Source organism: Pyrgilauda ruficollis, unplaced genomic scaffold, assembly GCF_017590135.1.
Source record: "Pyrgilauda ruficollis isolate IOZ18807 unplaced genomic scaffold, ASM1759013v1 scaffold29, whole genome shotgun sequence".
Taxonomy (NCBI): Eukaryota; Metazoa; Chordata; class Aves; order Passeriformes; family Passeridae; genus Pyrgilauda; species Pyrgilauda ruficollis.
The window spans coordinates 17,449-38,883 of record NW_024524266.1 but is presented as its reverse complement, the minus strand read 5'-3'; the positions used below and the strand labels follow the sequence as shown (position 1 = coordinate 38,883).

General features: G+C 40.8%; 1 protein-coding gene across 6 annotated transcripts in view; it reads left to right on the top strand.

Moving 5' to 3' along the window:
- MCF2L (MCF.2 cell line derived transforming sequence like) overlaps positions 1–14,104 on the top strand; it is a 122,996-nt gene extending 108,892 nt beyond the window's left edge. For 4 of the 6 annotated variants that reach the window (XM_041472394.1, XM_041472397.1, XM_041472396.1 and 1 more), the window contains 12 exons: positions 1,691–1,816; positions 2,466–2,687; positions 3,209–3,301; positions 3,775–3,853; positions 3,998–4,070; positions 5,132–5,247; positions 6,842–6,901; positions 7,249–7,323; positions 10,664–10,791; positions 11,396–11,508; positions 11,638–11,741; positions 11,866–14,104. In XM_041472394.1, the coding sequence (XP_041328328.1) occupies positions 1,691–1,816; positions 2,466–2,687; positions 3,209–3,301; positions 3,775–3,853; positions 3,998–4,070; positions 5,132–5,247; positions 6,842–6,901; positions 7,249–7,323; positions 10,664–10,791; positions 11,396–11,508; positions 11,638–11,741; positions 11,866–11,960 (1,284 nt within the window). In that variant the 3' untranslated portion in view covers positions 11,961–14,104. Of the gene's footprint in view, positions 1–1,690; positions 1,817–2,465; positions 2,688–3,208; positions 3,302–3,774; positions 3,854–3,997; positions 4,071–5,131; positions 5,248–5,905; positions 5,993–6,841; positions 6,902–7,248; positions 7,324–10,663; positions 10,792–11,395; positions 11,509–11,637; positions 11,742–11,865 lie in introns of all 6 variants that reach the window. The other 2 variants (XM_041472399.1, XM_041472395.1) reach the window with 2 other exon arrangements.
- Positions 14,105–21,435: the final 7,331 nt, after the last annotated feature.

The following is a 21,435-nucleotide window of genomic DNA, read 5'->3' as shown; positions in this document are numbered from 1 at the left end:
CAGTTCTTTTTTCTTTCAGTCAAAAAACTTCTAATAAGTAAACATTACACAGAGACATCTTGTGTAACTACTTTTGCCCTTAGATTGCAGCTGAAAAGAAGGTGAAAAACTGATGAGGGTAAAACAGAAGTTCCAAGAAAACCTTGAAACAAAGATTATAGAGTGTCTGAAGTACTTCAGTTATAGTCACCCCACCCATATTGCAGCAACTTCTCTTGCTGGACTCTAGGAAATGCACTTGAGAGTGAGCACTGTGTGGTGTTTGTATGGAGGAGGCTGTTGTGATCACTTAAATATGCTGTACTGAGAGAGCAAAATAAGAGCAATATACTACCATAAATTTATTTAAAGTATTGTATAACATTTTGCTGTGTTTAAAATATTTCTCACAAAGACATGTTACAATTCTTGTATTTAACAGTAGCTTAAAAATTCACCTCAAATCAGATTTACTCTTGAGTTAAAACTGAGCTGTTAACAGCCTTTAAAGAATTAATTACTTCAGTCTTGTGTAAAAAGAGAATTATAAAGGTTTTTTACTTAAAATAACTTAACTTCCTACAGTCCATGACTAAATTCTTATTTTCCTACTGTGCAGTCAGAGAAGTTCCAAATGAACTTGCTGCTGTGTTCATCTGTATCAAACTGGAAGATGCTGCTTCACCAATAATCCCTTTAGGGAAGGGATTCCTTTTTAGATGTGTAGCCAATACCCAATGCAGTAAGTTTAAATCTGCTACTAGCATGCCAGGCCTTGCCATAATTAAAAGAGTAATTTAAGTTTGGCTATGTTTTAAAATTTGTTTTGAAAAGTAACATGTGCTAGTTTCTGGGGTCCCCAAGACAGAGGAGGAATTGATGAATTTGACTTCATGTACTTAGAAGGCTAATTTATTATTATATTATATTAATTATGCTATACTAAAGAATAGAGTAAGGATATTTACAGAAGGTTTAACAAGAATGATTAATGAAAACTCGTGACTCTTTTCCAGAGTCTGACATAGCTGGACGGTGATTGGTTATTAACTAAAAATTATTTACATGAGATCAGTTAAATAGTCACTTGTTGGACAGACACTTTCTAGACCACATTCCAAAGCAGCAAAACGCAGGAGTAGCAAAATGAGACAATTATTGTTTTTATTTTCTTCTGAGGCTTTTCAGCTTCTCAGGAGAAGAATCCTGATCACAGAGGATTTTTCAGAAAATATCACGGTGACAGTAACAAATGAAAAAAACCCTATCCTTTTGTTAGAGGATGGTTGGATTGGTTTGGTTTTTGGGGTTGGTTTTTTTGTGGGTTTTTTTTTTTTTTTTTTTGGTTTTTGTTTTTTGCAATTATGATTAAAAGATGTTTGCAAATTTAGTCTTGTAAAGTTCTTACATACAGCTTACAAAACCTCTAGATCAACAAAATATATTTGGCTGTCGAGCAGGAGAAATGAGAAGTAAATCTTTAGGATCTATTGAGTTCCAGCCACTATTGAACTGCCTAGATTATATGGTATAAAGCTTCACTTTGCTAACTTTAAATTTCCAGAACCATAGAATGGTTTGGGTTGGCAGGGATATTAAAGATCATCTCATTCCAGCCCCGCTGCCTAAAATTCAGTGTTAAAATTTGAACATTCCTAGTTGCTACTGTTTCAAAAGCTAGGTAAGTGTGTTGTCATTCCATTGCACTCAGGAAATGCTGAAGTACAGTAAGAACTGTGAAGGTGCTGAAGATCTTCAGGAAGCACTAACATCTATCCTGGGCATTCTTAAAGCAGTTAATGATTCTATGCACCAGATAGCCATTACAGGCTATGATGTGAGTAGCAGTATTTTTCCTTACTTTTAACTTTATTTTCTTTTTTTTTTTTTTTTTTTAGATATATGTACAGCATGCCCTATACTATGTACTAATAATGAGAAGAGTGTTTTACAAAACATGCTTTTAACTTAATTGTGTAATGAAAATAATAGGAAAGGGATCTCTTTATGTTCTTTTGAAGTTTTCCTGCTATGACTAATATTTTCCTCTGTCTACCTAAGTTGGTTTATTTTCTGATCTTTGTTTTTCTTTGTTCTTTGTTTTGGGTGTAAAACTACATCCAAAACTTTCAGTTCCCAAAAAAAAAAAAAAACAAAACCCAAAACAATACATAAGCAGATTTGGAGCAGAGTTTGAGGGGAAGAACCAAACAACCAAACGTATTTTGCTTCCCTCTCTCTATATGTAGTTCTCTGTGCCTCTGCTACTGGTACTCTTGAATGTAAAATCCTGCCTGAACAGTGATGGCCAGTGCAAATTATATGGAGAAATCCAACACTGATTTCATTGCATTTCCAAATCCAACATAAACACTGAAATGAGAGATTATTTGGAGCAACAGACTTCTAAAGATCTGTTCAGAGTCTGTATTGTAATCTGATGTTATCTCTGTAGTTACAAACATCACTGGTTTTTTTTGTTCCAGGGAAACCTGAATGAGCTGGGCAAGCTTTTAATGCAGGGATCCTTCAGTGTCTGGACTGATCATAAAAAGGGTCACACAAAGGTGAAAGATTTGGCACGCTTCAAGCCAATGCAGCGACACCTCTTCCTCCATGAGAAAGCAGTGCTGTTCTGTAAAAAGCGAGAAGAAAATGGAGAGGGATATGAGAAAGCACCTTCTTATAGCTACAAACACTCCTTAAATGTAAGACACTGATCAGCCCTGACAGTCAAGGTACTGAGGGCTTAGCCTGTAGTGATATTCTAGTTCTATCTGCAAACCTGTGTTGCAGCATTGTACTGGGAACTTCACTCTTTCAGACAAACCTGACTGGTGCTGCAGGTCTGTGTTATTCAGCTGTCTGTCCAGCTGAAAGGCAGTTTTCTGTGCATTAATCACACAGAAAACACAGGGAAAGGTAATGTAAAAATCATGAAGGGTTTGTTGGTCTGGATTTTAAAAGCAACATTTTACAAGTCAGTCTCAATCTAATGTACCTAAACCCTTCTTCCCTCCAAGGTAGCCGTGCTGATACAAAGCACTAAATCTCTTGTCTCCAACACGCGGATCACAAATTGTTGGCTAGTATTATTTTCCTTGTGCAAGAAGCCAGATGGGGTTTTCCTTTCCAGAAATAAGATCCCAAAGAATACCAGTAGCTTCCCTCTTCTGTTTTTAACATAATTGCAATGCAGTATGTCAGCTTCTGTTCTCTTTGCTTCCAGATGGCTGCAGTTGGAATAACAGAAAATGTCAAAGGTGATGCAAAAAAATTTGAAATCTGGTATAATGCAAGGGAAGAAGTTTACATTGTACAGGTAAATAACATGGCCCTGCATTCAGAAAAAAAAAAAAAAAAAAAGGAAAGGAAAGGGGAGGAGGAGTCTAACCCTAAGATCTGGAGGGTTTTTCCCCCTCTGTTATAACACTTATAGAGTATGATGAGGAAATGTATAGAAAAAAAGAAAACCTTAGTCATATTTCAATAGAAGAGACTTCTGGGGGAAAAAATAATCACATCTTACAATGTCCATAGAGGATATTGTATGCACCATTACTATAGCTGTCACTGGAGTAGTGGATGGCTTGGGAGATGGGGTTTGGCTGCAGCACATGCACAGCCTCTGCCTCAGCCTGTTCCAGTGGCTACAACCAGTTTCTGGTCACAGAAGTTCTGCAGAGGGAGCTTTGTCCCTCTTGAATGATTCCTCTGAGGCTATGCTTTGGCATGTAACTATTTGTGTAGTAACTATTCTGTGCTTGATGGCTGATTGTATTTATTTTTGGGTAGGCACCAACCCCTGAAGTTAAAGCTACTTGGGTAAATGAAATAAGAAAAGTGCTAACAAGTCAACTGCAGGCATGCAGAGGTAAAATACTTCGGAGATTCTCTTTTTTATTTGTCAATCTTTTAAAATCTATTTTCTCTTCAATCCTCAGATCCTGCCCTGTAGATCCTCCTGGTGTAGGACACAAATTAATTCTAATAGTTCTTTTTCTTTCCTCTGTTATAGAAGCTAGTCAGCACAGGACACTAGAACAAACACAGAGCTTACCTCTACCACTACCAGCATCATCTTGTGCAAGGTAAGTATGTTGTCACATCATCTTGTGAATATACTAATACATCTGATTTGCAGCTCTTCATGTGGTTTGCCAGCTGATAGAGAATACCACAGAAATGTAATTTTCTGCACCAGCCAAAATCCTGGTGGGATTATGTGTCTGCTTCTTGAGCAGCTGATTATATACATTATGGTCCAGATAAGAGAGTTTTATGGAACAGCTTTTTTCTTCCTTCAATTTTCTTTTCCTTTACTTTTTCTTCCTTTTCCAATGTCATGTTACCTTCTTTTTTGTCTTTTTCACAGTAGTATCTTTTCTCTGTCTCTTGTTCTTAAAATCTAATTTACTTTTTTTTTTTTTTTTTTTAACCGAAGTAATGTGTTAATTCCTCCAGTGTCCCAATTTCAGGGTGAAGTTGTTGGGTTTTTTTCTATCCTTCACCATACCAACCTATATATTCTTCTGTTCCCATCTGTTGTTCTGCCCTTGCCTGACACCTCTCTTTAATCCTCTGCTACTCAGTCTGGTTTTTCATATGTGTGTGCATGCACCTATCCACAAGGCCATGTGCTCATGTCCATGTGGTGTGTGCACAAATAGGTATTGGTAGCTCTCTGCCCTGCATCTTTTATGCATCTACTTATTGCTCAGGGAGAATTTCCCAGATACATTGTATTTGTGAAGTGCCTTTCTCTATCCCATGCCCAGACGAAGTTGTGATGGGTATCCACTGCAAGGTCCCTCATTTGTTCCAGTATTAAGAGCTTCTGGGAGGCAGAGTTTATTCCTTTATCTTTCTTCTTTTATTCCTAGTACATTCTGTTAGCTGCAAGTGAGTGGAAGTTGTCCTGAGCCATCTTTCCAGTAACTCCCACTGCTGTGTTACATGTGATTGCAGTTAGTCAGGAGAGGTGTTTCTCATCTCTACGTTCCCATGGTCTTTAAATGCACAATCACCAATGACTTTTTCAGTCCTGGGAGCTACAGTCTGAGAAGGAATAAATAAATGGTTTTCAGCCTATATATCTGTATGTAAAAGCCTGTGACTGGATTGATTGTCTTCATTCTCTTCTAATGAACAGTCCTTCACGGAACCACATCAGAAATACCAAAAAAATGGAGGAGAAAAAAGCTGATCTCACAAGTCTAGAAGGTTGTGGCACTACAGTAGCACCAAAGTATCCCGAGAAAGGCAAAGGTGAGTTTTCCCGTACATGTTGTGGTCTTTAATTGCAAGGAGCATGCCTGCACTGCAGCTGCACAGGCAGATCCACCAGCAGAGTAGCCACGGTAGTGCAGGGGAGGCAGCAGGGCTCCTGAAGGAGCAGGGCATTGCTGTTTTCAGCCCTAGGGCAGCCCACCCACAAAGTGCTGCCCACACTGCCCAGCGCGCTGGTCCCATCTGCCCTTAGCTTGGGATTGATTTCTGAATTCCAGTGTGTGGTGTGGACAGGCCCAAAGCCATCTTGAGTGGATGGTAGCCAAAGGCAGGTGGGAACTATTTGTTACGAGGCCAAAGTCTGCAGTAGGTCTTCTCTTAAGAGAAGACCAACTTCTCAGGGTTCTCTTTCTCTGACAAAATTATTTGGTATTACTTGATGTGTGAGGGAGTTTTTTGTTCTGTTCTGCTTTTTCTCTTTAATTTTTTTCCCATCGTGGAAATTTTTTATTGAACCACTGGTAGTACAAGCTCTTGCATAGCAAGAACAACTGGACACTTGTGTTGTACCTGGACTTTCAGTTGTCCCTTCTCATTCTAACGTGCAGGTTCCCTGGCATAGCTGCAAATGACTTTGTGCCTTGATCTTTTCATGGCCTTCTCCCTTTTCTTTCTGTGTCTCTCTCTTCCTTTGTAGACAACAGTAGCTCTACCTCAGAATGCTTTGTACTGTCAAAAAAGCGCTTTACGCTGCAGGGCTTTACTAACCTCAAAATTCAGAAAGGTAACTTAAAAGTAAGGCTAGACTGTTTTCTGTGTAAGGCTGTAATTGAAGCATCACGTTGTATGTGTGTGTAGTGTGATAGGTTTTCAGTGTACACACTAGCTTGTTCTTCCAAGGTCAAGCTAGGTTCCTTAGTCGGTGCCTCTGACAGGGAGATTTCAAGAGAAGCCAGCTCCAGAGTGGGAGGGGGAGATGCAGCTAGGAAAAGTGGGGCTGTGGAGATGCAGGAGAAGGAGTGTGATTTCCAGTGCCTCCAGTCTCACTGTCAAGGCCAAGGGCGGAGTTTATAGTGCCCCATTTCTGTAGAAAAACCAGAGGAAGGAAGCTGTGTTCTCACCAGACACCTGGCCTGCTCCTAGCTTCAGTGGATCTGCCCCAAATGCACTTGTACTTGGCAAAAAGGAATCAAGGTGATTCTGTGAAGGTTTTATAGAGGACTTTTTATTGGCATCTTTGCTAACAAAATTCTCAAAGCATAAATAACTACAGCAGAATGTGTCTGACAATGCTGTTTTGCTGGATAGAAAAATAAGTAAGAATTTCCCTATTCTTCCAGAAGTGGTCTTTGCCTCTTTTTTCCTAGACAGGAAAAAAGTGTTTGAGACTTTTCTTGCTTCCTCCTGCCAAGTAATCACACTGGTACAGTCACTTCTTGCTTTGAAGAGCTGTCTTTGAACAGTCTGAATTGCATTAAGATGATGGCACTTGATCAACAGCATGATATTTTTTTCCCCCATCAGAATGCCTGTTTAAAACCCAATTACCTTTGAGTTCTTTCTGGAGAGACTCTAGGGTTGTTTATCTAATGCTATAGAGGTGAGCACTAATGTCCCATGCTTGCCTTGACAGAAACTCCATCTCCTTCTGCTAAAAGCCAGACATTGCCAATGATCCTCCTTACAGGACCAGGTATTGCTGTAGCACTAGATTTACATAAAAGTGATTGCTTAATTTGGTAATGTTTGCCAATTGAAGTTAATTGTATTCAGTTGATGTCTAGTCAATGTAGGAAAGTTTACATATATTTTCATCTATTACTGTAAAATAAATTAATCCATTTATCTTCAAATATCTACTTGTAAATAGTTAATTCCTTCTGCTGCCATGCACCAGTGACAGCTAAAATTTTATTACAGAAATCCACTTGTTTTCCAGTGTAAACTCAAAGGTATTTAGCATGCAATCCACCTATTCTCTTTTTTTCCAGTTCTTCATTATCTCTATTCTGTGTTTTTTACCTATTCATCCTCCTGCAGCTTCTCCTACCAGTCCTGACAAAAAAGCCAAACGGCACGAAGTAGTGAGTGACCCAACTCCTTTTGGTTCAAGAGGTACAGTGCTGCCACATCTTGTACTCCACAAGAACCCACACATCCCTCTTGTAATATGTTACATCAGAGTGCTGAGAATACCTGTGTGATGCTGTTGTGTGCAGGAGTATTGACATCAGCTGTGTTTTTCCAAGGGGATCTATATATACTGGTTTTGATAGCACAACTGGTTGAAGTTTTACCTTGGTTTAAATAGAGTAGCATATGGATAACTAGTTTTTAGAAGACAGGGGGAAAGAGAACTTTTGCTGAAGAGAGAGCCATGTGTTTAATGGAATTACAGGGCAGCCCAGCTACTCTGCCACCATGGTTTTCCAAGTGTTAGAATCCTTCTGTCACTGGGGCCCTTGTGGAGAGGATTTAACTTCTAAAAAAAAAAAAAAAACAATTCCAAAACTCAGACCACTGTCATGAGGAATTTCCATTTTAGATCTGCATTTATTACTGCAGACACAGCCCTGTTGCATCTTTCTTTGGGTGATAATTGGCAACTTTTACCACCCTGTGAACCCCAGATGACTTAACTGAGCCCCTTGCAGCAATTTGCCTCCCATTCTCCTAACTCACAGCTAAGCAGCGAATAGGAAAGTACTTCAATGAACAACCCATTTCTAACCAGCAGGGTGGATGGTGAAAGTTTGAGTACAAATCCCTAGGGCTAATGAACTAGAGTAGTAAAGAGTACAAGGAGAGCAGTCCTTCTCCTCCCGACTCTTTCCACCACTATGTCCTTTAGAAAATATTTGTCTAATGAAGCTGTTTCAATCCCCCTTACCATCAGCCTCCCCTCCAGGTTTCTGAAGCCTTTTATCTTGTCTGTGCAAGTGGTGCAAGCTCAGCTGCTGTGCTGGGGAAACTGCAACACCATTCACCTTGCTGAGCAGCAGGCAATGTACTCCTGGGCTGGACACATGTAGAAACACCACAGGGGTGGGTATGAGACTTACAAGGTTATTTTTCTGCAGGTAGCAGAAAAAACTCAGAGATCTCCAGGTACCATGGAAATCCCGAGGGCCCAAAAGTGTGTGAAAGAGAAGTGTGTTCTATGGCCTTTTCCTCAGGTGCTGGAATTTTCCAAGGAAGAGAGTCCTAGATCATTGCTGATTTACAGTAAAATTATTGTGTCCTTTAACAGGCTTATCTGATTTGGTGTTCTGTCCCATCTAGAGTAAGAAGCATCTTACTTTATGAAACCACTAAACCAAGTAAATCAATTTAAAACATCTACTAACTCCTCCTTCTGTCTTGCACCTTCCAATCTCTTTTCTGGCACTTTATCTCTTCTCCTTGCCCAGCTCAAAGAGGGATAAGCAGGGAGCTGACCTTCATTTTGGGATGAAACTGTGCCAAGTGATGGCCGCAGCAGAGCCCATGGCCCCCATTCATTTCCTTTCACTGCTGCATTGCTCTGATTTATGCTGAGCTCAAGGAATATGAATTAGTGTCAGAATTACATGTCATAGGCTGATCACAGCTCTTTAGAGAAACCTGTTAGATTATTTCTGAAGAGAAGCAGTTAATGAATTCTTGGTTTGCCTGGCATTGTTATATCTAAAATAATTTCTGAATAACCTTGTCATTTCTCAGGACTGCCTACCCTTTTCCTTCCCTGCCTTTATAGGGAGCTCTGATGTAGTCCCACCCTGGAGAACACACACACACAGATGGAATGTACATGCATAATTTCACTCCCATAGTTTGCTAATGCAAATTCTGCCATAGTGATCACCTCCCTTCCCAGCAGGAAGACTTGTTAATTGTAGACTGCCAGCTTGTATGAGGAGGAGTATTCTTGGTATGGCAGGATCAGGCCAGTCTGCTCTTAGCACATCAGCATAATATAAGAAGAGGCTGAGGAACAAGAGCTGTTACCCAAAATATAACAAAGCTGATATCCAGTGAGTATGAGGTTACAGGCTCTTAGACTGATTTTGCTTTCTTTTTCTTTTGTGCAACCCATTGGTACTGTTTCTAGTGAGAGCTTGGAACAATTAGGAGAACCCAAGTTTTCTTTTGTTGCATTGTTCCTAACTTAGAAATAACAGAAATGGTTTCAGCTGTATCCAACAAGCCAACTACAAGCTGTGAGATTCCAAGGAAATTTTCATGGAATACAGCAGAAATTTATTACTCAGTTTCTTCACAGAAAGAAGTTCATTCTTAACCCTCAACAGGGCCAAATGGGTCAGTACTTCCAGTCTTGTGCAGGTCACTCAGCAGCATAGGAAAGGTAAAAGTCCACTCTGTTTGGTGTGCTCTGGGTGTGATTCCTTTCTATGATTTCTTTGGCTTTATTCTGGTGCTGCTCAGGTTTTGCCTAATGCACTGGCATGACCAGCTGTGTGTCAAATGTCTCAGGAGCAGTGCAAAGTAAAAATGCTGATACTTTTTCAATTCAACTAATAGTTACGTAAAATGAGAGGTTCGTTCTTCCTTTCACTCTTCTCATTGAGTTTCACTGTTGTTACTATTTGGCTTGAAAGAAAATCTTGCTTACAAATACTTGTCTCTTTTATTATGACTTTTTTTCATTATAAGCTAATAACACATTTATTAGCAGCTGCTGAACTCGGTGTATAACATCCCAGTAATAAAATGTAATGTACTTTAATTTGGAAGAGGATTTTGTGCACTCTGGATATGATTCAGCTTTATGAATAAATTAAATGCTTCACCCTGAGAGAGAAAAAACAGTAAATGACAGGCAGGAGAATGTTGTTGTGGTGTTTGGTGCAGTGACTTAACACCAAGATGGTTCAGAGCACTTAAGTGTCTTCTTGTGTCAGCCTGAACACTCTTAAATATTGGGCTACCTTGTCAGGTGAGGTACAGAGTGCTTGTAACTTGTGTGGAATTTTTTGACAGTGTGAAGGAGGCAATGTTTATCTATCCCTTATTCCAGCAAGCTGGTTAGGTCGCTTTGAGTGACAACCCTGTTTGCTTAACCTCTTCCCAAAAGGTGTATGTTCCTGTCTTCTGCTTCCTCCCAAGAAAAAAATATGATCTATCCCTCATTTATCTTTGTATAACATTTATTATACAAATATTTTTATGTATTTGCTTTTCAGTTGGAAATTTGCATTCCCTCCATTAATTTCCCTTTATATAAATCCAAAGGGCTAAATTCACTGCCAATGCATTTCCACAACTCCACTTACTCAGATGGAAACAGGCCAACTTTCACCAGCAGTGAATTTCCCCCAGTGACTGTAATAACCTCCCTGTGTCAGTTTTTCTCCTGTTCATGTTGATCACTTACAAGCTTTTCAGTGGGGAGAACGTTTCTCCCAGTCAGTGGCTCCCTGCTGCAAAGCTAACTGTTGGCTGTTTCTTCCCCAAGGTTGGGCCAAACCATCCCATTCTCTTGATGCATCCGAAGAAAATGACGGCTGGTCTAGTGCTGAAGAGCCGCTGAATTCATCGGATGCGGAGGAAGAAGGAGGAGGAGGGGCAGGCGAGATCAAGCTGGTAACCAGAAATGCTTTCCTATGGAGCTAAGTGCTACAAACAGTGTGTGTGGCGCAGGATACAGGAGTGCTTTGAAGCTGCAGGAGGGAAAGTGTCTGTCTTGAAATGCTCAGCTGGGCAACATTCCCAGGGCAATGGAGAAGAACTCCTTCTCTTAAATCAGCCTGGTATTTGTACCTTGGGGAGGTCCCTCTGTGCCTTTGCACACTGCAGCCCAGCGAGTCGTGGCTGCTTGTGCCATGATGCAGCAATCAAGTGATGCCAGGTTCAGTGACCACATCAATAGACTTCCACACAGGTGCCATGGCGTGGATTTGCCAGGTTTTCTGTTTCTTTTGGTTTTATTTTCTGTAGCCAAATGAATTAATTGTTGTAGTGGCAACATTTCACTGAATGTTTTCCAGGATATGAAAATTAATGAATTGAATTTGCATGTAATCAATCAGCAGAATTTTAATGCCCCAGTATGTATATTTTCACCATTTTCAGCATGTAGGTAGATGGGAAAGAAGGGAAAAGTATTATAATTACATAACAAAAGCTGCAACATACCTTAAAGTACTCAACAGAAATAATTTGTTTTCTTTCCTCTGTGTGCATTTAGACTCCTGGTAAATATACAGTTGTGACTGATTATGACAAAGGAGTTTCTGAAGAATTTACAGTGAAAAGTGGAGATCTAGTTCAACTGATTCGTGAAGGGGAGGATGGACTTTGGTACGCAGATCTGTGTTTGGAAATTTTTATACGCAGAACTGTGTTTAGAAGGCAGATGTTTAGGGCAAAACTTCCAAAGGCATCAAATGAAGAAGTCTCACTTCTATTTTTTTTATATGTTTTTTTTAGGTTTGTAAAGAACCTGAGCAGTGGTAGAGAAGGTTGGATTCCAGCAAACAATCTGCTGATGCTCATAGGCAACTCAAAATCAGCTCAATCTTTAAGCAGCTCTGGTAGGCAATGTATTTTAAGTAAGATGATTGTCTCTTTGAAGATTTCCATTATCAAAGAAAGTAATGAAAAACAACCACTATATAATATTTTCTTGTGTGTTTTTTTCTCCCTTTCTTTTTCCAGAATCAGGCACTGCCTCCAGCAATTTGAGCACATCATCAAGTTGCAGTGATAGCTGCAATGTCAGTAGCACCAGCTTCTCTGATATTAAGGGCTAATATGACATGTTCATCCCACCTCCCCGGAAGGTAAATCTGGAGATTGTCATTTGCTGCAGAGTTCTGGACATTGGACTTCATTGGAGAACCACCAGTACTGTGTTGCCAGCTCTGAATATTTTTAGTGGTGACTTTTACAGGTTCTCCCAGAAGATCCCAGTGAGAAGTGCATGGAATGTGAAGTTGTAAATAAAAGTTAAATGATTTGAAATAGGATTTTGTTTCTGCTCTGAAGAGCTGTTAGCATCAAGCGCGTTTTCTCCTTGACACACGATCAGGTTCCTGCAGAACTGTATCTTTTTGTAACAGCCAGAATCTGAATGTGAGCAAACAAAATGTGTTCAATGCTAAATGCTCATTGTAAACAAGTAACATAGCAATCACTGTACAGGATAGGTATGAGGAAAATAAATCCAAGTTTACAATTTCTTCTCCCCAAGAAACCCTTTCTCCAAGGACATACCTCGGTCAGTGCAGTGAATGGGACTCCCATGGCAACGAGGAAGGAGGTTTGGTCCACCCTTTCCTCTTGGATTTTCAGGATATTCTTCTGCTCCCTAGAGGCTGGGATGCAGACATGACCAATTCACTGGCCACAGCAACATCAAGAGAAACTATTACTTTTTCCCTTCCAACATTTTAGTGACATGTGCAATAGAAGAGCCCTTTTTTTTGTTTTGGCCTCACAACCAAATTCTTTACTAAGATCACTGTTTACATAGCCTTGGCAATTTAGTAGTATATTTTTCCTTATGCAGGTGCACAATGAAACACAAATGTTCTTATTCACTAAATGATTTTTTAATAAATAGTAATTGCATGGTTACTTTCAGCTCTCACAACATGCAGTTACAGGCAGAGGAAACTATTGTAACTGCACTATGGGTCAATAGCCATCCTTCAAACAAACTTATGAGGGCTGGAAATCCAACATATTTTTAGTCCACAGTGTTTGTTCCAGATTAATTGAAAGATAAAAAACCCCCAATTACATAATTTTTCTATAAAAGTGGAGCACGGGAGAAAAAAAGTCAGATTTATGCTACAGATGAGTATTTTAAAATTTTTTAAATGAAGGGTGATGCTAAATTTGCCATTTTTCAGGGTATGATGCAAGCCAATGTTGTAAATTTTCACTTTGTTAGACATTCTTTACACACCATCCTTAGAAACAGTACAAAACTAAGTGCATATATAGAATACTGTATTCATTCCTGTCCATCTCTCAAATACTTTTGCTTATAAGGAAACAGTTTTTAACTGATTAATGTACCATATTATTTAAAAATAATGGGGACATGAAGAGCATAACTTTTCAGAAGCACTAAGCACAGCAGATTATGTCAGTGGGGACTGCTGTTAACCATCAGACTCACTGATGGCTGAGCCCTGAATTCTATCTTAATGCCAGAATTTTATGTCTTAGAGGCTTCAGATTAGAAATCTTAAATGACAAACACTTCTAAGAATGATGCAGAAGCAACCCTACCCCAGAGGCAATCAAAATGCAGCTGACCATGGTCAGACAAATTGAAGCATGTATATACACACACATAAATGCACATACATATGTGCATGTACATGCTTGTGTGTATATATCTGCACGTGTAGATATGTATATATGTGTAGATATGATGTATCAATGTAAAAGATGTATTTATAGTCCTCATGCTGCTGAATGTGTCACTTTACAATTCATAAATACTTAGTTTTCTTGCAGTACTGCAATATAAATGCTGATCAGGGTTTTACTTCAGGCATCTTTTTCAACATGGAAATCCTCTGATCTTTTTTTTTATTATTCCATATAATACTGTGCTGGCCAGGAATATTTAGTCTGATATTTAACAATGGAATAGCAACATGAGATTCAGCTTATCTTCATCTATGTAAGTTATTTTGTAAATTATCTGTAACATAATTTACTTATATATTGCTGTCATTGCTTGGATGAGACTGTTGTTTCATTTCTCACTGCAGCCTCATTTGTGTTACTTCAATGGTTTTTCCACATCATTGCACTTTAATACAACCCATTTCACCACTTCCTTTTTTACTGCTGTTGTGAATTAGAAGTTCAAAGTCAGAGGTCTCTACTGTAATTAATTTGAATAAATTTCAGCACTTCTTGCTGAATGCCTTTATATAGACATGCTCTGGGGTTTATTTTGTCTCACAGTCTTGGAAGGTTTTTATGGGTATCATATTAAAACAGAGAGAGGTTCTAGGGTGTGGAACAGAAAACCAGGTCTGTGTGTTCAAATCCTCAGCCTGCTCATTCTGGCACCATCCCAGAAATACACCATTTCACCTTTGTGGTCATGTCTCACTTAGACTCATGTGCCTGGCACTAGGGAATTAAAGCCTGTCTGCAGGCTGAGGATAAAAAATGAAAGTCAGTGCCAGGTAATTGGATTGATTCCCTTTTTCCCACACACCCTTTTCTGAAAGAAAGCACATCACTGTTGGGTTTTCCCAAGGAAAGCCATGTATCCATGTGTCCTCTGGTGTTAGCAGAACAGGTTGGAGGTCTGCATCTGGCCATGGCTGGGTGAGAAACAAGACACCATGTTCACCCTTGCTGCAGCTGAAGAGGAACATGCTTGCACATTCAGGGGTTGATGACTTTAAGCACCACCACGCCATGCCAGGTGGATTTCACACTGGCTGGAGTTATTTGGGCTGGGCTGTTGGTCATGTGCATTACACGATCCAGTTATGGTGTTTTACTGAGACTTGATTGCTTTTTGTTTAGTCTTGATCTTGTCATCATAACAAGCTCCCTCTGTAACAGGTAGTCCTACTTTTCTCAGCAAGAGGAGGTCCAGTTTTTTGAGGAGATCCACATCATACTTGTTAGAGCAAAAGAATGAATGAATTCCAGCCCAAATGTACCTTAGTAAAGAGTAAAACTAAAGGGTTTTCCATATAAAAATCCATAATAACGATTGGTTTCTTAGGTCACTGTCTCAAAGCTGGGGCACAAACTGTTTCATGGATACAGAAGCAGTTGGAATACAAAACATTTTCTCCATCCTGCACAGATGTTGTCACTGAGCAAAACTGAGGAAGTTGTACCATAACTCATTTACATCACCTAACTCAAAATGACAGGAACTCCCATTCCCCTTCTCAGGGATATGGTAAATGTTACTATGAACTCCTCAGTGAAGGTAGGAGTGTCCACACAAGGCCCAGAATTAGCAGCCTCCCTAGATCTGTGTGGCAAGAACCAGAGCTGCCTGCTATGATGAAGCAACCCAATTCAGGAGTATTCAGGTAAAAGTAATCAAATCCCTTAATTAAGGATGCAGGAATAGAAGAGACAGAGTAAATTCTGTCATTCACTAAGACTTTGTGTAAACTTGTGTTTAGAAATTGTATTACTAAAATCAGACATTTAACTACTGACGTGCCTTCTCTGGGCATTAATTTGAAAGCAGGTGAATTTTTATTTATCCCCCATCCATTAGCAGGACAGTGAGGACCCCAGCTACATTTAAAAGACCATGGATTTGCTAGTGGTGCTGTTGTAGCTGTGATGGCCTCAGTCAAGAAAAGGTTTTTAGCAGAACTAGTATCTCTCATTACCAACAGAAATATGTGGCATTAAACAGACAAACTCTGGAGCACACTGCCTTTATTATTTTCTTCTTCCTTTATTCTCTCTGTATTTTCAGATATCCTTCTCAGGCAGTGAAAGAACAGAAAGAAATAACCCACATCAAAATTAAAAAAATACAATGTTAAGCTTGTATTCAGGGCTTGTCACAAAAAAGTTTTCCCATCTTCTCTTTCCTCTTTGTGAGAATAATTGGGGTACAGAACTCTGTTAGACAGGCAGGTAGTTCTCTCCAAGAATGTAGTTCTATTTTGAGGTCTAAATCTCAAATTGTTTGCTTTAAAGTTCAGCAGCATAATATTCATATATTTATAGATTAGTATAACAGAAATTAGTAACTTGCTCAAAGTCTTTGCTTTTAGTCAGTCTGATAAATGACTGATGGCAAGTTGCTACTGTAAATTCAAAAAGCAGATTAATCCTAAAACTTTCTTACCTAGAAACAGTTTTGGCAGCTTACTCAAATGATCTCTGACAGCCTCTTCAAATTGGAATTAATATTGATTTTTTTTAAATTGTTTCTTGATGACAAAACTCATGTTGAAATGACCAGTGACTTGTTGGATCAGATCAAACTGCCCAGTTCCCAATAACTTCCATGCATATCTTCTCTTCAACCCAAAACATGAAACTAAAACCAAGAAAATTGTAAGAGTACTTCTTTTAAAAATGCCAGCAGAAAACAAAGCAAATATAAAGAAGGACATCTTCTGAGACATCATCATATCTTCAGGCTCATGATCCTGCTTTAGATTTTTTTTGTTGTATAAACATTTTTCATGTTTAATTTTTTTACTTTGTTTTTAAAATAAATAAACGTCGGCACATCAAAAAATATCCTAAATCATATTTTTTAAAGAGCTGTTCCCAGACTGATTCTAGTAGCACCCATGAGCCACAGAGGTACATGTTTGCATTAATATATATTAATTTTTAATTGAACAGCAGTTCATTTTTGTTGGAATTGCTCAGAAAACATAAGCCAAAGTTGAAGGCAGCACTGGCAAGGAGATTTATAGAACAGAACTGCAGGGGAAATTCATTAACTAGAGCACGACTGCACAAGGAAAACAAAGTAACACATAGGGATCTTCTGGGGAAGAAAAGCAAACTGTTTGCTGCTCTGGCTGGTGACATGGCTCAGCCCCAAACAGGACAATGACCATGCAGCTGCTCACTCCCTCCCCCACCGTGGGCTGAGGAGGAGAGTCAGGAACAGAGAAGTATAAAACCTGTGGGTTGAGATAAGAACACTTTAATAATTGGAACAAAGTAAAATACAATAATACTAACGATAATAAACTAACATTACTACTACTACTACTAGGAGAGAGAAAGAAAAAAAATGCATAACAACAAGAAAGGACAAGTAATGACTATGCAATTGCTGAGCCCCTGATGACCAGTGCCCAGCCCCTGATGACCAGTGAGCAGCAATCATCCCCTTCCAGTTTATATACTGGGCATGACTTCTAAGAAAGGAATATCCCTTTGGCCAGTTTGGGTCATTGCTCCTGGCCGTACTCCCTCATGGCTTCTGCTGCAGCACCTCACTGGCAGAGCATGAAACTCAAAGTCCCTCACTTAGGGTAAGCACTACTGAGCAACAGCCAAAACATCAATGTGTTAGCATTATTCTCATACTGAATCCAAAATCCCAGCATAGCACTGAAGAAGAAAATTATCTCTGTCCCAGCTGAAACCAGAACAGTATCCAACCCTTATTCCATACCACTTCTATCATGCCCGGTCCCCTTCCAAACATCCCATCAACTTTTCCATCTTTTGCTGGATATCCACACAGATACCAATCTCTACGTCTATAGGCCATGCTTATAAAAGTCCACTGAATTCATTCAGTGACCGCAGTCCTCATCTTTCATAATAATTTTTCAGGGCAGGAAAGATGGCACGTGGTGTTGGTCTGTTGCATGCTGAAACCAGTTCTGATTCCATCACAACTGTGCCACCATCAGTTGCAGGATGTGAAGAGGGGACCCTTGCTTTGAATATCCAATGCAGCACCAGGGTGTAACCAGGGTGCCAGGAGGAGCTGTGCTTCTGCACCAATCACTTCCAAAGCCACTTCAACACCTTCATAAGCTGCCAGTAGCTCTTCATCAGTTACACTATCGTGGGCTTTCGATCCTCTGCAGTCGGTGTGACTCCATAAGGATCAGTCTTGAGTCTCCTCTGGTACTTTCTCCCAGAGGCTCCAGGTAGGACTGTTTCCCCTGTCTGTGGTGTACAGCACATTCTTTACATCTTGTTCTGTTCAGCATTAATATCTCTTGCTTGACTTGTCCAGAGGCTTGTTGCTCAGAGTCCCAATTGAAATCATTCTTCCTGGACTCTTGAGAGAGATGACAACTAGACTGCCGTTTGGAATGTGCATTCTCCAGAAACCTGCAGCACCTAAGAAAGCTTCTATTTCTTTTTTGTTATTTGGTGGAGACATTGCTATTGTTTTATGATCACATCCATTGGGATGTGGCAACACCCTTCTCACCGCTGTATTCCCTAGAGCTGCATCTCCTGTGCAGGTCCTTTAACCTTTCCTTTGTTTTATGGCAAAACTGTCGTTCAGAATGAGTTAGACTATTTTCTTCCCTTTCTCAAGCACTTCTGCTATATTGCCCCACACAATGTATCATCAAAGTACTGCAGGTGTTCCAGAGCTGTTCTGCTGCCTCTGGATCCGTCCATGGCAGATGGTGGGGCTGTGCTTCCACCCCCGGGGCAGTCAACTTCAGGTGTGCTGGACATCCCTCCAAGTGAAAGCAGCTGGAGTGTGCGTGGCCCCAGTGCTCGTTAACAGAACTGGAGTAGCTTCAGAGCTTGTTGCCGGAGTTTGAATCCGTTTCCTCCCTCGAGTAGCAGCGCCTGTCATGGGGATTGGTGTAATTGTTAACAGTTCCCGGCAGATGGCTCCGGAAACGCCAAGGGGACAGCGATGCTGAGAACACACGGGGCTGGTTTCGCAGCCAGCGCTTCTTATCAGATCAAAAGCCGGTACGAGGAAGTACAACAGAACCCAGGCCCCGAAGGCGACAGACACCAAAACAGAAACAAATGCTGCAAGTAAGGTATTGCTTAACACAGCCCTGAGAACAAGCACAACCACTCCAGTGGCAAATAAATCAGCATTGTAACCAGTGACTATTAACCAATGCAACGAAGGCTTATAACAAACTTGTTTTAATACTCTCTGGTCAGATCAGTCATCATCTCAACCTTCCAGGCCCTATGTTGAGCACCAAGGAGACTGTAATGGTTTAATCCCAGACACCAACCACCAGGCAGCTGCTCAATGCCAACCTCCCCATGAGATGAGGAGAATCAGGAAAAATGGGTTGAAATAAGAGCAGCATAATAATTGAAGCAAAATAGCTATTAATAATATAATGTAATAATATTAGTAGTATAAAAAGCAAAAAAAAAAAAAAAAACAAAACAAGAGAAACAAGTGATGTACAATACAATTGCTCACCATTCACTGGCCAATGCCCATCCTACTTCCAAGCAGTGATCATCTCCTCCCAGCCGACTCCCCCAGAGTTTACATACTACACATAAGTACATAAGCATGACATTCTGTTGTATGGAATATCCCTTTGGCCAGTTTGGGTTACCTGTCCTGGCCCTGCTCTCTCATTGCTTTTTGTGCAGCTCCACACTGGCAGAGGATGAGACACTGAAAAGATCCTGACAGGAGAAACACTGCTCAGCAACAGCTGAAATATCAGTTTGTTATCCTTAGCCTCACAATGAATCCCACAGCACCATAGAGGCTACTGAGAAGAAAATTACCTCTATGCTAGCTGAAACCAGGACATTTAGGGTCTAAGACTGCAAGGAAGGGGGAACTCCCCTTTAAAAACACAGCTCCTTAAGCAATGAACAGGCCCAGCTGAAGTTAGTAGGAAACACCTGTGTGATGAGATCTGTCAGTACAAAGTTCTTAAAGAAAGAGTGGAATGTAGTCCTGAAGTGCTGAATCCTCAGTGACTCTTCTCAGGTTCATCCTAATGGAGCCCAATTGCATTAGTTTTCTTGGAAGAAGGATGATCCCCATACAAAATGACCCTTGTTCCCAGCACTTGGGCTTCTTCCAGGGCTCTAAAAGTAACTGTTTGGCTGTATTCCCAAGAACTAAAAGCAAAGACTTTCAGGTTTAAGGGATGCCAGCAGAGGATGGAAGGCAAAGGGAGAATAATGCCTCAATCTCGTAATAATGCCTCTGCACATTACAGAGAAGTGGAGGTTGCAGAGGTGCTGCGATGCCGCTGTGGAGCGGCAGCCACCCCACCGTCCCTGGCAGGGAGATGCCCACCCTGTGTAAGGAAATAAAGGGAGTGAGGAGCATAGGTGCAGACTCAGCCAGGCCTCAGGCAGAGAAGGCAGAGCTTCATTCTCTGATCTGCATGACTCACACAGATAGGTGGAGCTAGATCATTCCCAAGAAGATGAGATTAAAAGAAATTTTCAAGCTTAGTTTTGGTCTTGCTAATCTGAAAATGCATTTGCTATTTTCAACTCCCTGCCACAGGCAAGTGAACAAGGAGTAAGGGCTGTGTTGGCAGACTGAGAGGTATGGAGAGGGTTCCCAAAAAGCAGCAGAGGGCGGCTGTAGTTTCTTTTGCATTCCCGTAACTGGCTTCCTTCCTCTGCCTGGGACAGGACATGCCATCTGTTCCCAGCCATCCCAGGAACTGGGCTGCTGGGAATTAGCCAGGCTGTGATCCAGAGAAGTGCCTGGATACCGCCTCTTGGAAAAGTGATTTCAAAGCAGAATATCCAGCTGTGTGTACTGCCCCTAAACAACAGGACTGCATGGAAACAACAGCCAGGAGCCTGACTTTCCTAAGCAATCACAACTTCTGCAAGGAGTTATGCTGAGCATTGGCACAGAGTAAAAATCCAGCTGTTGATTTCCTTTGCTGTAGCATTCAGATGCAGGGCTGACCCTCCTTCCTTTCCAAGCAGGAAGGGGAGAACAGCCTGGAAAACACTCCAGCCTTCAGCTAATGCTTCACTTCTCATAGACAAACATGCTCTTTACCTTGCTGCTATCTTAAGTAAATATTTCCCCAAGAATGTTGTCAGCTTTCCAGTCTGATGCCATGAATTGATTTCCATTAAATCAGGGAACTGCTTATGTTCCAGATAAAGCACTGTCTGCAGAGTGGCCCCTCAAGCCCTGGTAGCTCCCAGTGAAGTACAACATGGATCAGCTCAGTGCCACTTCCAGCTGGTACAACCTGTGCAGGCCACATAGGTCTGGCAGCAAAGAAGGAGAGAACCAGTGTAGAGTGTCTCTTGCTGGTTAATTAGTGTCTCCAAGCAAATTCAGGCAGAACTGCACAGTTTCAACTGGTGATAGAAAAATGAGAATAGATGCCAGTAGTACAATCATACTCCAAAGCACTGAAAGGCACTATCTTAACTGCTGATGCAAGAAAATATCACCTCACTGCTCTCTGCATGTGGTGCTATGTGGCCAAGTTAATGCCTGTCCTATGGGTTCAGTGTCCCAGTATTCATGTTTCTCATGGAAAAGGTGTGTTAAATGGAAAATGCAGGCCTGGGCTTGCAGCCTGTGTAACCAGCATAGATTTTGCATGGGTCAGGAGAGCACACTTCAAAACCAAGCTCCCTGCTCCTGTGAAAAGGGCACATTGCAGGATTTGCATGTGCCCTGCTCCGCTCACCAGGCTGTCATGGATCTTTTGCTGTTTCCATGACTTGCTGGCCCCTCCTCTGGCTCCAAGCGTTTGAAGCGAAGCCCTTTGGCCAAACAGTCCTTGCTGAAATGTCAATACACTACCAGAACACTGGCTCGCAGGGTTCATC